Source organism: Argiope bruennichi, chromosome 8 (genome assembly GCF_947563725.1).
Source record: "Argiope bruennichi chromosome 8, qqArgBrue1.1, whole genome shotgun sequence".
NCBI lineage: Eukaryota > Metazoa > Arthropoda > Arachnida > Araneae > Araneidae > Argiope > Argiope bruennichi.
In genome coordinates, this window is record NC_079158.1 from 76,094,784 (window position 1) to 76,112,543 (window position 17,760).

The 17,760-nt window shown below is 32.4% G+C and overlaps 1 protein-coding gene across 2 annotated transcripts in view; it reads right to left on the reverse strand.

Annotated features, from left to right (window-relative positions):
* LOC129980965 (kin of IRRE-like protein 1) overlaps window positions 1–6,982 on the reverse strand; it is a 497,116-nt gene extending 490,134 nt beyond the window's left edge. Inside the window, exon 1 of one of the 2 annotated variants that reach the window (XM_056091509.1) lies at window positions 6,792–6,981. In XM_056091509.1, the coding sequence (XP_055947484.1) occupies window positions 6,792–6,840 (49 nt within the window). In that variant the 5' untranslated portion in view covers window positions 6,841–6,981. Of the gene's footprint in view, window positions 1–6,791 lie in introns of both variants that reach the window. The other variant, XM_056091510.1, reaches the window with a different exon arrangement.
* Window positions 6,983–17,760: the final 10,778 nt, after the last annotated feature.

Below are 17,760 nucleotides of genomic sequence, written 5' to 3' on the forward strand. Positions count from 1 at the left end.
ATAGTTTTTGGCGCTACGATACGAGTTTGTTCATAGTTTTTGGCGCTACGCTATGTAAATGTAGTTTAAAACATAATGAAATTGTTAAAAATGAAAGCAGACAAACAAACAAAGAATTTTCTTTCTTCTACATATCACCATTGCCTGAAATTAAAGATATGTGCAAATTATAGTTTCGTATATTAAACTGCAATTGTATAAATGAAGTCTTTTCACGTGAAGTTATCATCAATATTAGCAAGATGTAACGTTATTTACAAATTTAAAGACAAGTGCTTGTATCTGGGCACATTATGTTACCTAGACGTTGTTTCACTCCGATTAACAGCATTACACTCATTTTCCTCCAAGAGGTGCAATAGATTGCAAAATCAAATTGGCGGATCACATGCAACACATGTAACGTCTATATGAATTGACTACATTCAAATGTCATTTTAAGCAAATAAAACAATTCGCAATAACGTCTGGAATGATTTAAGGTTCTTATCTATAAATGGATGCATTTTTGTGTACGATTCCGCACACATTAATAAATATATAATTGATATAAATTTGATCCTATTGCATTCTGAAGATTTTGCACTCATCTATTAACATGTTAAGCGCCGAATCTTGGCGTCTTTCCGTATAACGCGCAATATCCGATTTTTGTTTTGTTTTATATGCTGACAACCAAATACGATACAATTACGATAAGATTTCAAATACTTTCGTTAAAATTTCTTACATTATTTTGTGATTGCCAGATTAAAACTCATTAAGAATATATATTTTTTAAATGGATATCGTCAGTCAACTGTGACAAATTCAAATTATATTGTCAATCAGCAAAAACTGATGTCATCTGAACGAAGTCAGTGACTGAACGAACCAGGAAATGAATCAGTTACCGATTACTGGCACAATCTGAACGAAAAGATCCGTATAAGTCACCAGTAATTGACATGATGTTTAACATGTTAAAATGTAGAATATGTGAAAAGATTCCAAGATTTATATGATTTAGAGCACAGTAAATTTACGTTATACCAAAATTAACATTATCATTTTTAACAAACTGATTAAGATAACAAAGTTAACCATAAAGACCACCAATAACTGATTCCTCTATGGTAATGACGATGATCTTCAAAAAATTGTTATTTATGAAAAAAAATTATCAACTATAAATTACTTTCTCATGAGAATCAAAAATAAATTGAGTTGTTCGTTAAATTGTTTGTCAATGATAACAGCTTCAAATAGATCTATTATATGAAATCAAATTTCACTAACTGATCAAATACGTAATATCGCCTCAGTGCAAAGAAGTCCCCACCATAAGATACAATCATAGTGTCAGTCCGCATTGAAACTTTGAAATACTGAAAGGAGTAGTTTCAAAATTTACTGAATAAAACAGCCTCTAAGACGGAAATCAACTGTCACAGTCTATTTCACTTCCGCAAATTGAATGTAAAATAACGAACGCGTTCTTTTGCAGCACCAGGTTTTTCACATGAATTCGGATTATTCACAATCAAACACTTCAAAGTGTGCATCATTCCTCGCCGGTTTTTTTAGTTCCGGTCACGCAGAATGAAACTACTCAACATCCTCCTTCGTCTGATCCAAGAAAATTGATAAGAAATACGTCACTCAATCGCCGAGACATTGAAGTCTAGAGAAATGACGATAACAAAGCCGGGATAAAACAAACTGCACTTGCGAATGTATCAAGGAAGTAGCACAGATTTTAATGGGAAAAGACGTCGCGCCGCTTAAATTAGCTTTTACGAAACTAGACAACGGAAGGCCACTAGTAAAATCAACCCTCGTTTAAGGCACTTGTCCAAATAGATGTGTAAAATTGATAGAGTGTCCATATAGCAAACATTACATAGATTAATATTATGAATCGCAGGATGAACTTCCTTCGCGTACTGTAAGTGGTTAACTACTTGAAATGCCATTACCCTATTCAAAGTATAATTATCCAATCGATTTAAATATACAGCTGTCATACTCGCAATTGCTCCAACCATTTAAATAAATCAGTGACGTTGCTTTCTAACTATCTAAAACGTAGTTCCAATAATTTATGTTCTTAATATCCGTATAAAGTATATAATATCGAAATATTAAGTTTTTAAGATAAGTTTTTTTTTTATATTAAAAATGATATAATTACTGGATTTCTTTAAAATAAGATCAGGCTTTTATTACTTAGAATAACTTGCTCTTGATGCAGAACAGTTTTTAAAATAATTTATCTCTGTCTACTAGTAAATGTGTGTGTATTAGCACTCTTGAGCAGAGACGTTTGACCAAGGGGTGTCAAATTTGGCAGATAATTTTTGTGGAAAAAATTGCGAGTCTTGGGGCAATACTTTCAAAATGTAATTAAATATTAGACGATATTTTGGCCTCTCTAACCTCCAAAAATAAAATTATATAAAAATTTTCACACTGCTTTTAAATTCAAAAAATTATTGTACTCAACAGAGATATATAAACGCAAGTTTTGGCCGGATACCGTTGTCGAATGCGACTCCGAGGGGTTAAATTAAGCGCCCCCAGACCTTAATCAATGAGATTGTGTCTACGGCCAAGATTATAGGACCAGAAGTGAATAGAACGTTATCGGTGAGCTGATGAAGGCCAGCAGCGAAGAATTATTGGAATATCTATATGTAATCACAGGAAAAAACTGGGGAGGAAATCTGATAACAAAAGGAGAAAATAACAGACTCAACACAGCAACAATCTTCCAGTGAAATAAGGGAGATGCTGAAAGAATGAGAAATTGTTGTATCATATTGAAAAGCATCTCCCTAATATAAGAAAGTAGTTGTTCCCGCACATTCATTTAACGATAATGCTGTGTTTAATTTCACCAAATTTTGAAGCTTAACCAAAAACAAGCGTACAAATTAAACAACTTTCTTATAAACAATAAATTAAATTATTAAAAATTTGCTCGAGTTTTTCTTTTCGGAATGGAATGTTATGTCCAAATTTACACATATTCCTACAAAAAAAACGTACTTTGATTAATGAGTGTTTTGCATTACGAGTAATATTAAGGAGCGAATTATACTATTTAAGCAATTTTTCACTATTACGAATTTTTTAAATATTTTGTCCAAAATTGTTAGCAATGATTTCATCGTAGCCATAAAATGTAAGCCATTTTCTATCCTTTTCTTATCAAATATTTAATTGTTTACCACTGTCTTAAACAATGGAAAAAAAACTTTGCTTAACATATACCTATTTTTTACTGTAAAAATCAGAGAGAACTTACAACGTACAATTTAAAGATTCAATACCCGGCCACAAGTTCTATCTTTTTAATGATACTATGACATCATGAAACTCGATTCAAACAAGAAGGTTCATGCACACAATATACAGAACAGACAAAAGGCTATTATGTCTATTACAATTTCTTGCTAAAAAAATTTATTTCTTAATGGAATCATGGAAATAAAGATATAATTAATACTTAATTGAAATTAAGCACAGCCATTATTTCCAGTGAATAAACTGATTGCCAGAAGATACAAATAAAGTAAAAGCAGTAAATTCTAAAAAACAGATTGAATCAAAACAAGCTGTAATATTATCCGCCTTTTACAATTTTCAAGGATCAAGAAATATTGGTGTAAATTGGGAGAGCGGAAGGTAAACAACTAGAAAATACTTGCATCTATTGTGAACAAACATAGTAAATCTCAGGGTCCGAAAAAAAAAAAATACTAAAAACAACGGGAAAATATTGAAGAAGCGAATGTAAATCAGGTGTTACACATTTTTTATTTTTTAACTGCGAGATGAACTTTTTATTTAACCGTGCTCCTAGAAGTGTGTCAACGATAAACGAGGCATGCCACAACTACCGTTAGACAAGGGCAGGACACTTTATACAGAAAGCCATGACGTCTCCCCGAGAGGTTACACGAGTGGGTGCGAATTGGGGGACCGAGGGAAGAATTTCACCCTATCGGTGTATATCGGTGGTTGTGGCCATGCTCTTCATTTAGGGGACTGAAAGGTCTGCTATTACCTAAGAAAGGGTAGCCCAACCCTTCCAGCAAAATGCTTGTAAATACTCGGACATAAAAGGACGGCGAGTAGTTATACCATAGTATACGGTCCATGGGAGCGGCCGGGGCCTTTGAGAAAGCAATAAAATTTTGTAATAAAATAGGATGTGTTTTTATTGCGGAAGTAGCTCCGGAACGCACTGATGGCCTGATTCTATCTGACCATAGGTCCCTAAATACAACCATATGCAAAGCAAGTCAAGGTCATGGGAGCAAAGACATTCTACAGAGGCAGGGACAGCAAAGGCAAAGAGAATTAGGTTGCTCAAGTTTATACTTAGACTAAATGGCACAGCGACGGTAGATTTTGCTGGAAAGGTCATTTTTGCCAGTTTTCATTTAGTAATTTTGCAAACATAAATGGAAGTTACTACACGATGGTAGTTTAATTGTCCCTTTATCATGCATCGCTTCAAAAAGCAGCATTAAAACCTAAAATTTTGTCTCCATAACCCCCCCCCCGACCCGCTAAGGCAGGCACCCGATATATTTTTATTTTATCTTTATCATTTTTATCGCTAGGCCACTGCATAAAATATTTTTGGACAAAAGCAGTCTTTATAAAATGTCAGTATTAAAATATAGTCATTCTAAAAGACTGGATTCTTGTTAATTTCTTTAAAACAAAGTTGATTGATATTAAAACAAAGTTGAATGATATTAAAACGTTGATTAATTGAACATATATCATGTCTGAAATATTGGGTACAGCGAGGTATTTTTTTTTATCACAAATATATTTTTGGACAATCAGTTCTAATAATTCAATTTAATTACTAGAATATCAAAACAATTTTATAGAAATACAATTGCAAAATTCAATAATTCCAAAGAATAAAATGCGTCTTTACTTATAATTATAAAAATAATTATCAAATTTAAAGAAGTCATCAACCACCTAGCGAACCGTTATCAAACCATCTTTCATAAAATGCACAGGAACATTTTGCGCAATGTGTATCCCATAAACTTTCAAAATATTTGTTCTAAAAGTCATTGTCAAATTTTAAGATCTCAACAATGTGGTACACAGGATCAAAGAAATGAAGTCATGGGAGCGTAATCAATGCCAGATGGAAATACTTAGATGAAAATACAAAACTTTCCATCTTAAGCGTTACTGAATGACAGTGCTTATGGATGCAAGGAAGTTCACATAAAGTTAGTTCTAAGGAGAGCATAGTTACGCACCGTTTTAAGCAGATTACATTGCGAAATTTTAGAATCCATTTTTCCATCTAGTGAATTTCCCGAAAGGCAAAGTTTATGGCAAACGCGCGAATTATGTCAGATGTAACGCAATATATTAAATTTCAAAAGATTTTTGAATCTGAATATTTAAAAAAAGTAGTTTTGGAAAACAGACAAGGAAAAAAAGAAATTTCATTCAGATAATAAATATATCATTTTGTTCTAAAAAGTAAGGATTATTTCATTTCGATAGCTTATGGGATTTAAATGCAAACGATAAACTCTTTTAGTAGATACATTAGTTCAAAACCGAGAAAAGACATAAAAATTCCCAAAATATTTAATCAAAAACAATAATTAGCTTTGCAATACCAGATATAGCATCTAATACTAAGCTATAACAAATAAAATTCTAACACACGATCTAGCGGAGCTTTATAAAGTTAAATAATTCTATATCAGCTTATAAAGCAACTTTAGTGCATAAGGTTGCTTTATATCACAGTATGCATCCCTTATGCTAAAAACACCTCTTTATAAGATGAATAAGCAGTTATATTAATCAAAAAAAAAATCTTAACTAATCGTCTGAAGCAATAAATATTTAAAATATGCAAATAAAATAAAAATATTTAAGTTAGCTAAAATATTTTTTAAAAAATCGTTTTTAATTAAATGATCGCATTTCATTAAAATGCATTTTCTTTAGTTTTCACAAAGAAAATATGTAGACTGAAAAACAAATAAATTCTTAGCAAACCATAAAAATATCTTCCACGGTAAAGAAATTCAAGTATAAATATTTTATAATGAATTAATTCAAAATATTATGATTCTTATAAACATGCTATGCAAATCAAATGTTTACTTAAATCTTCTACCAAATAGAGTGGAACCGTTTGCATTTGTCGGAAATCCGTAGAGTATGAAAGTAAACAACAATTATTTTTCTACAAAAAAGGCCAATATCTTTTTTTTCTCTATTTTATGGAAAACGGATATACACAGTGCTAAAAGAATATCTAATCCATTAATATATTCTTTATGCAAAAATAATTTCTAACGCTCTTAAACGCAATCGCCCCCTTAGTGTATTTCTCAATAATATTTTATTTATATTTTCATTTATAATATCTCAAAGAAATAAAACTCTTTTCAGGGCGATAAGCAGCCGTTCTATTTCTTTTAGATTAATTTTTGAAAGACCAGCTATTTTACTTCCTGTTGCAATTATATGTACGACCAAAATAAAAGTGACCAAGTTTCATTTATTATTCAAATACTCCGCATATAACTCCCAACGTTCGTATCATCCACTAAATTTGGTTGAATGAATTGGCAACGGCCTGGGAAACCGGCTGTGTAGAAAAAAATAATAAAATAAACCAAATAAACACAAACCGCCGCAAGAAAAAAAAAATCGAAAATAAAAACTTTCGATGTACAGAAGGAAAAAAAATGAACGTATAAATTTTTCTATACCCGTAGATTTAAAAATTTTGATCCTACCTTTAATCCAAATCGCTTGCAATATCCATAGAAATACGGCCAGATTCATCACGAATAAATTAATAAGTCTAAATTTTTTTTGTCAGATGAAATCGCTCATAAAACACTTTAAAATCCCTTCGTTCGTCGGAAGAACCACTCGCACAGACAACGTACCAATATCAACTCTGGCCGTGCATCTGAACGCCATTTGACGGTTACGATTTCGGCCCGAGGCGATTTAGTGCCATCTAGCGGCTAGTGATGGAAACAGGTGGTTTTCCGTTCGTTGAATCTTCCTCCTCCTCCCATCCTCTCCCGCTCTGACTTAACCAATCGCATCTCTTCGTTTTGATCTGTTCGGTAGGATGGACACCTACGTAAAGAGGGAGATAAGCTGGACTTCGGCAAAGTATTTAAAAGCAAAAGCTTTTCCCTACATATTATTAATGTAGTTGCTTTGATAACACATACAAGGATTATATTTATGTTGTTTTAAGGGGTCAGTAGTGGCAACGATGGTTCTTTTGAATTAATTTTTAGTTGTTCTTTCAATATTCTGTAGAAATAAATTAATCGTATTACCTTGTGAATTTCAAAGTATGCAGTGCGAAAATATAGTAATCCTAGGCAAATTCGGCTTCGAGATTTTGACAAAATTCTTTATTTTAGACGGCTCCGAGTCCAATAATAATAATTTAGAATTGTGTGTGTCTCGTTCGATCTCGAAATTTTGACGAAATTCTGTATTTTAGACTGTTCTATGTCCAGAAATAATAACAATATTATTTTTTTTTAGAATTGTAACTATTTATCGGTCGGCCTACAACGATAATTTAAAACGCAACAAACTAAACGATTAAATTTGGTGTAAGATTAATGCACATAATATCCAATGTTTTCCAATCTCCAATGTGCGTAAGAACATAAAAATTAAAAAAGAAAAAAAAAATGAATGGAATTTACAAGCTGGGTGAAATTCGGAGTTTTTTTTTTTTTTTTTTTTGGCAGAATCGCAGGTATATATGTAAATATTATTTGTTGTGAAGCATGATGCAGTTTGAAGACAATGAAGATACTTTTAATTTTGTGACGTCGTTTTATTTCATTTTGAAGAAGAAAGCATATGTACAAGCGACGAGCACACTGAAAAGAATGTGGGAAGAGCTCTTGGACATTTTATCCCTGGTCTTATATAACCTATGATTTTGATAGGGAAAATACTTCTTTACAGTGCTAATGTATTATGAGATTTCGATAGGGATTTTCGTTATACGGGTGGACAAGGTAGCGGAAACACAGGGAGATTTTAAAAAAGAATTTGCTTGATCAGCGGTATTTTATCTCTTCACGCGTAGTGTGGGAAAGTTAGATTTTAGCTGATTCAACAATTTAACAAAGCTTCTCTTGAATTAATTAAGTAGAGACAGTGGAATTGGATCACGAAATAAGAGAATATTTTAGAATGAAGTTACTATGGGCTAAATTAAGATGAAGTTACTATGAAAATTAATTAAATTGGAATTAGAGTTAAAATATCATTACATATATATATATATATATATTAAATTTTGGATCATATTCGTCTGCAAATTGAACAATCTTTTTTTTTTTTTTTGTAAAGTGGTTTATATGTAAGTAATATGATAATTAAAAAATTACAACAATCTTAAGAGGTGAGTTTTAGTAAATACCAAAATTATCCACCTATTTGACTTTAAAATCCTGAAAAGGATGAATCAAATATACATAAATAAGTTTTTTTTTTTTTTTTTTTTTTTTTTTTAAAAAGTAGAACATTAAGCTGTCTCCAAAAAATGATTTAGATTTAGTTTGCACCCCATTTCTAAACAACACTATAGGTATTTTGGGACGAGCTTCATCGTTTAGAGCCTTAATCATCTGATGAGGGCGACATTAGAATCAACACTCCTTCTCCAAACTTCAGTACCACTCCAATGGGAGGATATTTGGCCCCGCACCATACATGGGCGAATAATTGTTGCCATTGAACGCTTCATACTGCATATAATTCGAAACATTGTTTTTCAAGCATTGCATCATCTCTTAATAATATATTTACATAATTGCGATCACAAACTGACTACTCCGACCCTCCGGAAGGTACAAAGAAAAACTTGAGTGACCGTACTGCTGCAACAGCAATATTGACGGGAACTGTGGTTGAGTCGTAAGGGCCATCACCGGCCATGGTATAACCCTTCCCTAAGGATATATGTCCCGTCATCGATGGGAGGAGCCACCTTAACACGTCTCCATGCCCCTGCGACTATAATCTTAACGATTATTTAAACAGTTGGGTGGACATGGAGAGTGAGAGTTGCAGATGGCTAAGCTAATGATGTGGATTTAATGGTGATTGGGCTGATGATGTGGAGCTGATGTTGGCTGAGTTGTAGTTGGCTGGGTTAAAGATTTTTAGGCTGCAGTGGGTTGCATTGGAGTAGGCGAGCTGAATTCGGTTAGACTGGTGAGGAGCTGACTTGACTGGGTTAGAGCAGGAATGGTTGGTTTTAGGTTGGGTTGGAGCAGGGATGTCATGGGCTATGCAGGACTGAATGGAGTTGTCTGAGCTTGAGGATGCGCTGGGTTGGTGGTTGGAGTTTCCGGGCCTGGGTGGAAGTCTTGTCGTGCAGGTGGTGAGATGGGTTTTCCGATGTTATAGGAGTGGCGGTCAGTATCTGAACAGCTGTGACTCTTCATGCAGGAATTGAACCATTTTTCTGATCTTGGCCCTACTGAGAGAGTTATCTGCTACCCTGGAGAACCAGGCCTGTTGAAGGTTAGCTGATGGTTTCGTTAGGTGATGGGAGGAGCCAGACCCCCCCCCCACACACACACACTTTTTCGTGTACCCACAAGGGTGGCGGAAGCTCCTCATCCTCAATTACGAGATGCCTCCCACCCCCACCCCGTGGGACAATATACTTACATAACTAAAACTAAAACCTTTTTTGTAAAAGGAATAATTGAAAATTCTGTTTCAGAAGTATAATATGTTTATTAAAAAAAAAAAAAGGCCCAAGAGCAATCCTTAAGGCATTTCTATAAGCGGAATTTTTAAACAGAAAAAAAAAGTTTTTTACAACGGTAAAAATAGTATTTTGAAATGAAATTTGAATATTCTTTTTACAAAAAAATTCTTGGTAGAAATGCAAATTACTGAAAAACATACCGAATATTATTGAGAACTTTGGCTCATGAATTTAATATAAGCAGAAGTTATTAAAAACGTGCTTTGCCGTAAAAGTCTCTTTTGAAGCTCTAAAAGGATGTCTAAAACCCACACGATCGTAAATTTTTGTCTGAAAGCTTCAACATTCATTTCTGAAAAAGGCTCAGCACGTTTTCATTCTGGGAATCATTTTGCAAAGATGTCTAGTAAGTGCATCAAATTTTATCACCCCATTAAGAGTAATTTTGGTTCTTAATGATTTATGTTACACATCTTATTAATGTGACGTTCTTAGTACTTTTCTAACCACCACTTTAATATTTATAACTTCACGTTAAAGAAAGTCATTAAAAGACAAGTTTTAAATAAAATTGAAAATTTTGGATGAATCGCAAATGAGCTTAAGCTTTCTTGAATTTTTATTTCAATTAAATAATTTATTCATTTTGTATTAATGAAAGTTAAGAGGGACTGAAAATGAGATGGATCGACTTTCAAATCTGAAAAGATTAATTATTTCAATTTAAAAATTAAAATATTTCATAAATTTTCATTGAATCTCTGGATGTAATTATTAAGTGGCAATTATTTTCACTTGACAAAGCATGCGGTATAATCTGCATGACCATATGTAGGATACCAAACAAATGGATACTACTGTTCTTTTCAGTATCCAGAGACGACTACTGTTCGACGATTCTATCTCACTAAGGGGTGAGGCGCGGAAAGATGTGCATATTTCCGGAATTTATTTTATTTTTAAATGTAAATATCTCTTCCTTTTATCTTTCCTTTCATCCCTATTTTGATGAATTAAACCCTTCCAAATGCATGCACAAAAACATCTAAGATATTACAACCCGTTGGCAAGCAATAAGAATAGTGTTAGAGGGATTGTAACGTGGAGAGTCTTATGGATTATTATAGACCACGATACCTCTGCCGTAAGAGGTTCGTTTTGTCATTGGAGTGAAGATGACTGTATCCCATAACATTGCTATACCCATCAGGGGACAACCACAAAATTGGGACTTCTCATCCCCAAATACGGGAAATTCTTAAGAGTAGCTGAAGCTGTGGATAATTAATGGATTTTGAGCTCCTTACTCAAATTTGTACTTAAGTGTGTAATTTACAGACAAAACCGAATCATCTGCAATTCATGTACTATATATTTTATAAAACGAAAAATTCATTTTAGAAAATTGTAGGATTAGCCGAGATCCAAAATTTTATGAGGCATGGGAGACAATGCCTTTATTAGATAGCATCTGAGAATGTTTTAGAATGCACCTCCCGTTAATTTGTTTCATCGTTTGTATAAGAATGGGCACTACAGAAAAGATCTACTAATAGTGCAGCACAAAAAAAGAAGCGCAAAAGATTACATATAAAACGCATACAAATAAAAAAAATACACAAAAAATATCTATTACGAAAGGGAAAAATGAAAATAATTATATTTCGTAGACTAATTCAAGCATCAAATAAAAGAACACACAAATCAGTTATGAATTTGAAATCGGAAGATATGAAAAACTTACATGGCTTTAATAAAATTCGTGTAATTTAATAAAATAAAAACATTCTCAAACAGTCTTCTGTCTCTTGAACTTTTGGTCTGTATATGAAAAAAAAAAAATAGTTTCGTATTTAAAAACATCAATCGAGCTATTAAAAAGTGTATTAAAAATAGCATAGCAATTACTATTTTCAATGGATTTCAAATATTGAAAGTTTTATTTTTACTCCAATAAATAAAGGATTTGTCGTGAAAAAGTAGCATAGCAAGTAATATATTTAATGAATGTTAAATTAAATATATCATAATTTTGACGCAGCAAGTGATGGATATATCCTGAGAAATAGCATATAATTATCAAATCAGTTTTTCAACTGATCATGCAGATAAATAGATTATATATTTAGAGAAAAAAAAAATCAGTCCTATAAAACTAGTAGAACAAGAATTTATTTTGCACTTCTTTTAGAATTCTACAATTGTTTTCATACTTGAGATTCCGAATAGCATTCCAGAACATTGAATACCATAACTTGTATGATTTAGTAATTCAGCATCTCATTCAAGCATGTTTGAAAAAAATACCATGATTGAAATAAAAACAATGAAATTGTGGTGAAAGCTTATAAGCCAGTTAACAGCTACGCTACACGAGCAATTGCTTTTGTATTGTGGACATGTTACTCGGTTGCGAACCACAAGGTCCCAGGTTCTATCCTCACTCATAACCATCCGCCACATTGGTGACCCGGACGTGATTTGAACACGCAATCTAATATTTTGAATATACGTTTACGAATATATAACATGTTGTAATAAATTAAGTTTTGCATTGAAAATTATACCTAGATAAAGAGCTAACGAACTAAAACGTAACTACTGTTTTGATAAAAGTAAATTAAAGATTGGGATCACAAAAATAATATATAACATTGCATTTGTCAATATTCGGAATTAATACGTCTTCACTATATCAGAGATAAGAATTATCTTGATCGCTTCGCTATGTAAAATCTTAAAAGCGCGAACAATTTTCGACCATCAGCTAAAAAATGCTTTGAAAACTGTAAAATACAAATAAATTATTGATAAATAAAATGAATAGAAAAGGCCCGATGTAAGATTCCATTGGGACACCTGAATTATTTGCAATATTAACGGAAGCATTATTAAAAGTATATAAAAAGAAAAGGTATACAAAAAGAAAAGAACCAATTAATAAAATTTATACAGTCACGGAAATCATCTGGATTGTGTATGGCAAATTTGGTATAACAAGTGGATAAGGATAAACGACGACCATGAATAAATTGAAGCACTTGTAGCAAATTAAAAAAAAAAAAAAAGTCGAAGCGTGTACAGAGATCAAAACTTGTACACTCTAACAAAAAGGCAGTAAATCGCTAAACTGAAAATACCTCAATCTAAACAATTAGAAGAGTTCACTCTACTATACTCGTTATACTCCCCCTAAATAGAGATTTCATGTTCGTTTGAAAGCCTCCGCTTTTATAGTCTCCGTTACAGATTATAGAATTTTTAGTATGATCTCTGGATATGAGTCCTCTTAAAGCTATTGCCGTATTTCTTGTATTTTCTAGAACCTTCATTTCTGTCACCAAATAGTCGCAGAGCTAATAACCCAAGTTGTGGACATTGATCTCACTTCAATTCAAATCGAATAAGAACATTTATAAATTTGCCTTTTCAGTAATTATATTAACATTGCAGAGGACTAATATCAAATATTTATAATAATAAGAAAACAATAATATGTGATTTCTTTAAATGAGTATCGAAATGATATGCATCAAAATGATATGTGGGAATTTTAAAAGTATTAAAAAAATACTGAGCGTGCATAGAGGCAAATCAAAACTCTAGCCAAATCAAAAATCGCTAATTGGAAAATATTTCAACGCAAACAATTGTAGAGGTCTCTCTGCCATGTTCGCTACACTTACTAAATAGAGATTTCATGATAGTGTGCACGCCTCCGTTTTTATAGTTTTTCTGATAGGTTATAGAAAGTTTAGTATGATCTCTGAATCCGATTCCTGATAAAGATATCGCCGTATTTCTCTGTATTTTCTAGAACTTTCATTTTTGTCAACAAATAGTCGCAGAGTTTATCGCCAAGGTTAATAATCATTCATTTGACTTTCTTTCGACATCCATTAAGAATATCTGTTAATATGCTTTTTCAGTAATGAGGCTGAGCATTGCTGGAGTGTAATATCAAAGATTCATAACAAAATTATAAACAATATCATGTGATTTCTTTAAACGAATATCGAAAAGAAAGATATCAAAAACACTTCAGAAATCAGTACAAATAATACCAAGTTTACAGATATTTTTAAATAAAGAAATAACGCGCCAATGCAACTTTTGATTTATTTGTATAATAATTGAGGGGCCGCGTCGGCCTCGTGGTAAGGTCCCGGCTTCGGAATCGGAGAGTTTCAGGTTCGAGATCCATTCCACCGAAGAACCATTGTGTAAACGGGTCTGTTACTCGCTAAATCTGTCGGGGCCAAACGTTCTCCTGTTGGCGTGGTGTGGAAGTTTGGAGAGAGGAGTGCCAGCTCAGATGTCGTCCTCGTCATCTGAAAATTGAGAGCTTCAAAATTGCGAGATCCGCCTCAAAATAGGCCTAGTATTAATTTAAAACGGGACGCTATTATAACTAAACTGTATTATTTTCGAATAATTTTTCTCATCAAATTATCTTTATAATTTGATTTTATAATATTTAGTTATAATTCATATGGATAAAAACTCAGTTTAACTCAAACTTCTGTAGCAGAATTTATTAGTTAAATGCAATCTCTACTCTTACCACTGCTTGAAGATGAATCCACCTAAAACCTCAAAAAATGAGCACCATAAACAAGGACCCAGAGATTTTTCGCAGCTGCCTAGAAATCTCTAGATTTGATATTTCTGACATGTTCGCATTTCCAGAGAGTGGAAAACGAAGCCGCGGAACATTTTTTGATCATAGACAAGTAGATGTACCCACCGGGGATGTGGGAATTTTAAAAATATTGAAAAACGGTAAAAAATTTATTCCTGCTGCCAGGAATTACGTGCCGACACTTCGTAATGGCTGGCAGTTCTTTTTCGACTCTAAAATATTTGAAGCTATCTCAAAATTTTCGTTAAGTTTTTTTTTTTTATAATGCATTAAATTTTTATCCTTTTAAGCAATTTTGTGAAAGATTCGAATACAGAAAGGGTTATTGAAAAATTCTTTATAGCATAGAAATGTAAGAGAAATCAATAATTTTAATGTATGTTATTTTATTACATTTTCACTCGCAATATGACTTCTAACTAAAAGCAAGTGCTTTTAAACTGAAACTGGAAAATTTATTGGTTTCCGTGTTGATTTTTTTCAAAGAAGAACATTAAAAGCTTTTATACTAAATTTTAAAAAACATTCAGCAATCAAAGACAGTACAACACAAAAATAAGAAGTACTGCAATATATATATATATATATATATATATATATATATATATATATATATATATATATATATATATATAATGATTTTTTAATTCTAATTTCAATTTAATTAATTTCCAAGATTTTATCTTAATTTAGCCCATAGTAACTTCATTCTAAAAATATTTTCTTATTTCGTGATCCATTTCCACTTTCGGTTTAATTAATCTCTTTGTAAAAATAACGCGCCATCAGTATTACGTATTAAATGAAAGTGATATCTTCGGTGCCCTTGAAAAGGTGTGAAATGTCAACATATGTATTGAATTGGTGCGTGGCCGGAAATCCTATGTTATATAAGGCTATACTCTGTTTCACACTAACTTGGCAGTATTGTAAAAGGCAGAAAATGTGATGCTCCACGTTGGGAAAGAGCTCCCCATCAATTCTGACTTTAAAATAGTTAAAATGCTCAGAAATTTATCAAATAATATCATAAATTACAGAAATCCTTTTTTTTATCAGTATGCATTTAAAATTATTCTCAAGTTAGAAGTGTTTATCTGTTAAGTATTTTGTAAATAAAGCGAACGAATAAAACGAAACGATTGACATAATGAATTCCACTTTGGCTAGAATCGGTCTTCAAGGTCAAATATTTGGCGCGCTTTTCTTTTACGTCTCCGCCAACTCAGCTTCATTTAGTTCCCAACCAATAAATATTTACTATTTGGCGGAAAATTTGCGAGATAAAGTTCCGCCAGCGATCTGCATTTCTAGTAACTTTATAGTTTAAAGTAACCCAGTTCCCCTGACAGTGACTGTGATTCGGCATGCCTAGAATATACACTACTGCCAAGTTAGGGTGAAACAGAGTATAGTGATCATTTGTTCCGTCCCTTTTCGCTCTTTTGCTTCTTTCTTACTTCTGCTTTTGTGCCACACTGTGTACGCTTGTAAATAAATTGCTTTCCCGAGATGGTTATTAAAGAGAATTAAAAATACAACGTCTCGTCTATGTCTTCAAACATGCACTCTGCTTCAACCAATAATAATATTACATATATATATATATATATATATATATCTTACTAAGTAAATTCCAAAATTTTTCATTGAAAAAATCTGAGCTCCATTTTAGAAAATGATCGAAACTCTTATTTTATGAGTAACTTCATGTTAATTAGTTCGAATTTTATAACGCAAGAGTCAGATTTGGCTATAATGCGCCAAAATTAAAATAAAAACACATGGTGAGAGAAACTTCAACAGTAGAAAGTGAATATTTATTTAACTAAATGTATTTGTAACTAAGAAACAATAAAGCCAAACCTAAACCAATAAATAGTGAAAGAGAAACGACGAATGGAAGTAAGTTTGGAAAGCGAATGCCAATTTTAGGTGAAAGGGGGTAAAAAAGAGAAGAAAGAAAGAAACTCCCTGATTGTTGAAGACAAAACTTGATCAGGGATGCCCACAGCTGCTCAACCTTCGCAACATTCAAGAACCAAAAAACACAGTTTTTCGTCTTCCAATGTGTCACTTACCCGCGCACAGTGAGATTTTGTAATTTTGATGTTTTCTAAATCTGTTCAATGTACAGCCACATTGTTCGCGAAATCTTTCAATTGGAAAAACGACTTTCTCCAAGGAGTTAGCGATTATGTGATATTTTATTATAAACTTCCATCTTAATGCATGAAATATACACACTTGAACGTATCACAAATGTCGGATTTAAAATGGATACAAGGTGGAGCAAGGATTTTATTAAATTTTAAAAAGCCGAAATATTTTAACTTAAATTTAAATTTAGTGTAAATACTACATACTAATCCGTGAACTTTTTTTTTCTTCCAAAAATGGGCCTTTACAGCTCAGAAAAAACTAAATCAAGGAGATTTGTCAAAATCTCGAAATTGAATTTTAGGTCAATTAAAAAATTATCTTTTTATGCGAAATATTAAAACGCAACGAAGTAATAAGCATAGATTTCTTTTCATTTGCAGAAAAAAAATATATTAATATTGCAGTGAATAATTCATTCATTAAAAGTTTTCCACAATTAGTCCTTTTCACAAAACTGGAAATCTGCATTAAATTTTAGTGCAAATTTGCAACTTCAAGCTATCTGGCCGTGGATTTTTGGACACAAAGATTCAAAATGCAATGAACTAGACGAAAGACATTCGTCCTATGATAAGAACAGAAAATTCGTAAATCGGCATCAAGTTTTGAGCCATACGTATCAGAATATATTATTTGTTTCAGTCTGTCTATGTGTTTATGAGAACGATAATTTTAAAATACTGGGTGATTCAAAAATCTGTTAACATTTGAAAATTCAATAATTTAAAAATAATGTAGGTAAAGAGGTAAAAATTAACACTCATGCCTGAAATGACATGGGGTTTTATTGAAATAAAAATAAATAAATAAATGACCAACAGATGGCGTTTCATATGGTAACAAAAGTAATAATTAGTATAACAATTGATTTTCAGCACAGACTATATTTTTAATACGAATGCTCAGAATTTCAATCGTCATTCACCAACAGTAATTATAATCAAGGGTCAATGTTGTGAAAAGCACTGTACAGCATATCTGCAAGTGTAGTGAAAAATTGCCCTCGGACGTTGTCTTTTAGTATTCCTAATGCGGTCGAACGATCACGGTAGACTTGCGATTTCAGGTAACCCCACAACCAATAATCACACGGAGTCAGATCTGGAGACCTGGGAGGCTACACATGGCGGAAATGGCGGCTCAGCATGATATGCTCACGAAATGATGTGTGCAAGAGATCTTTCACACG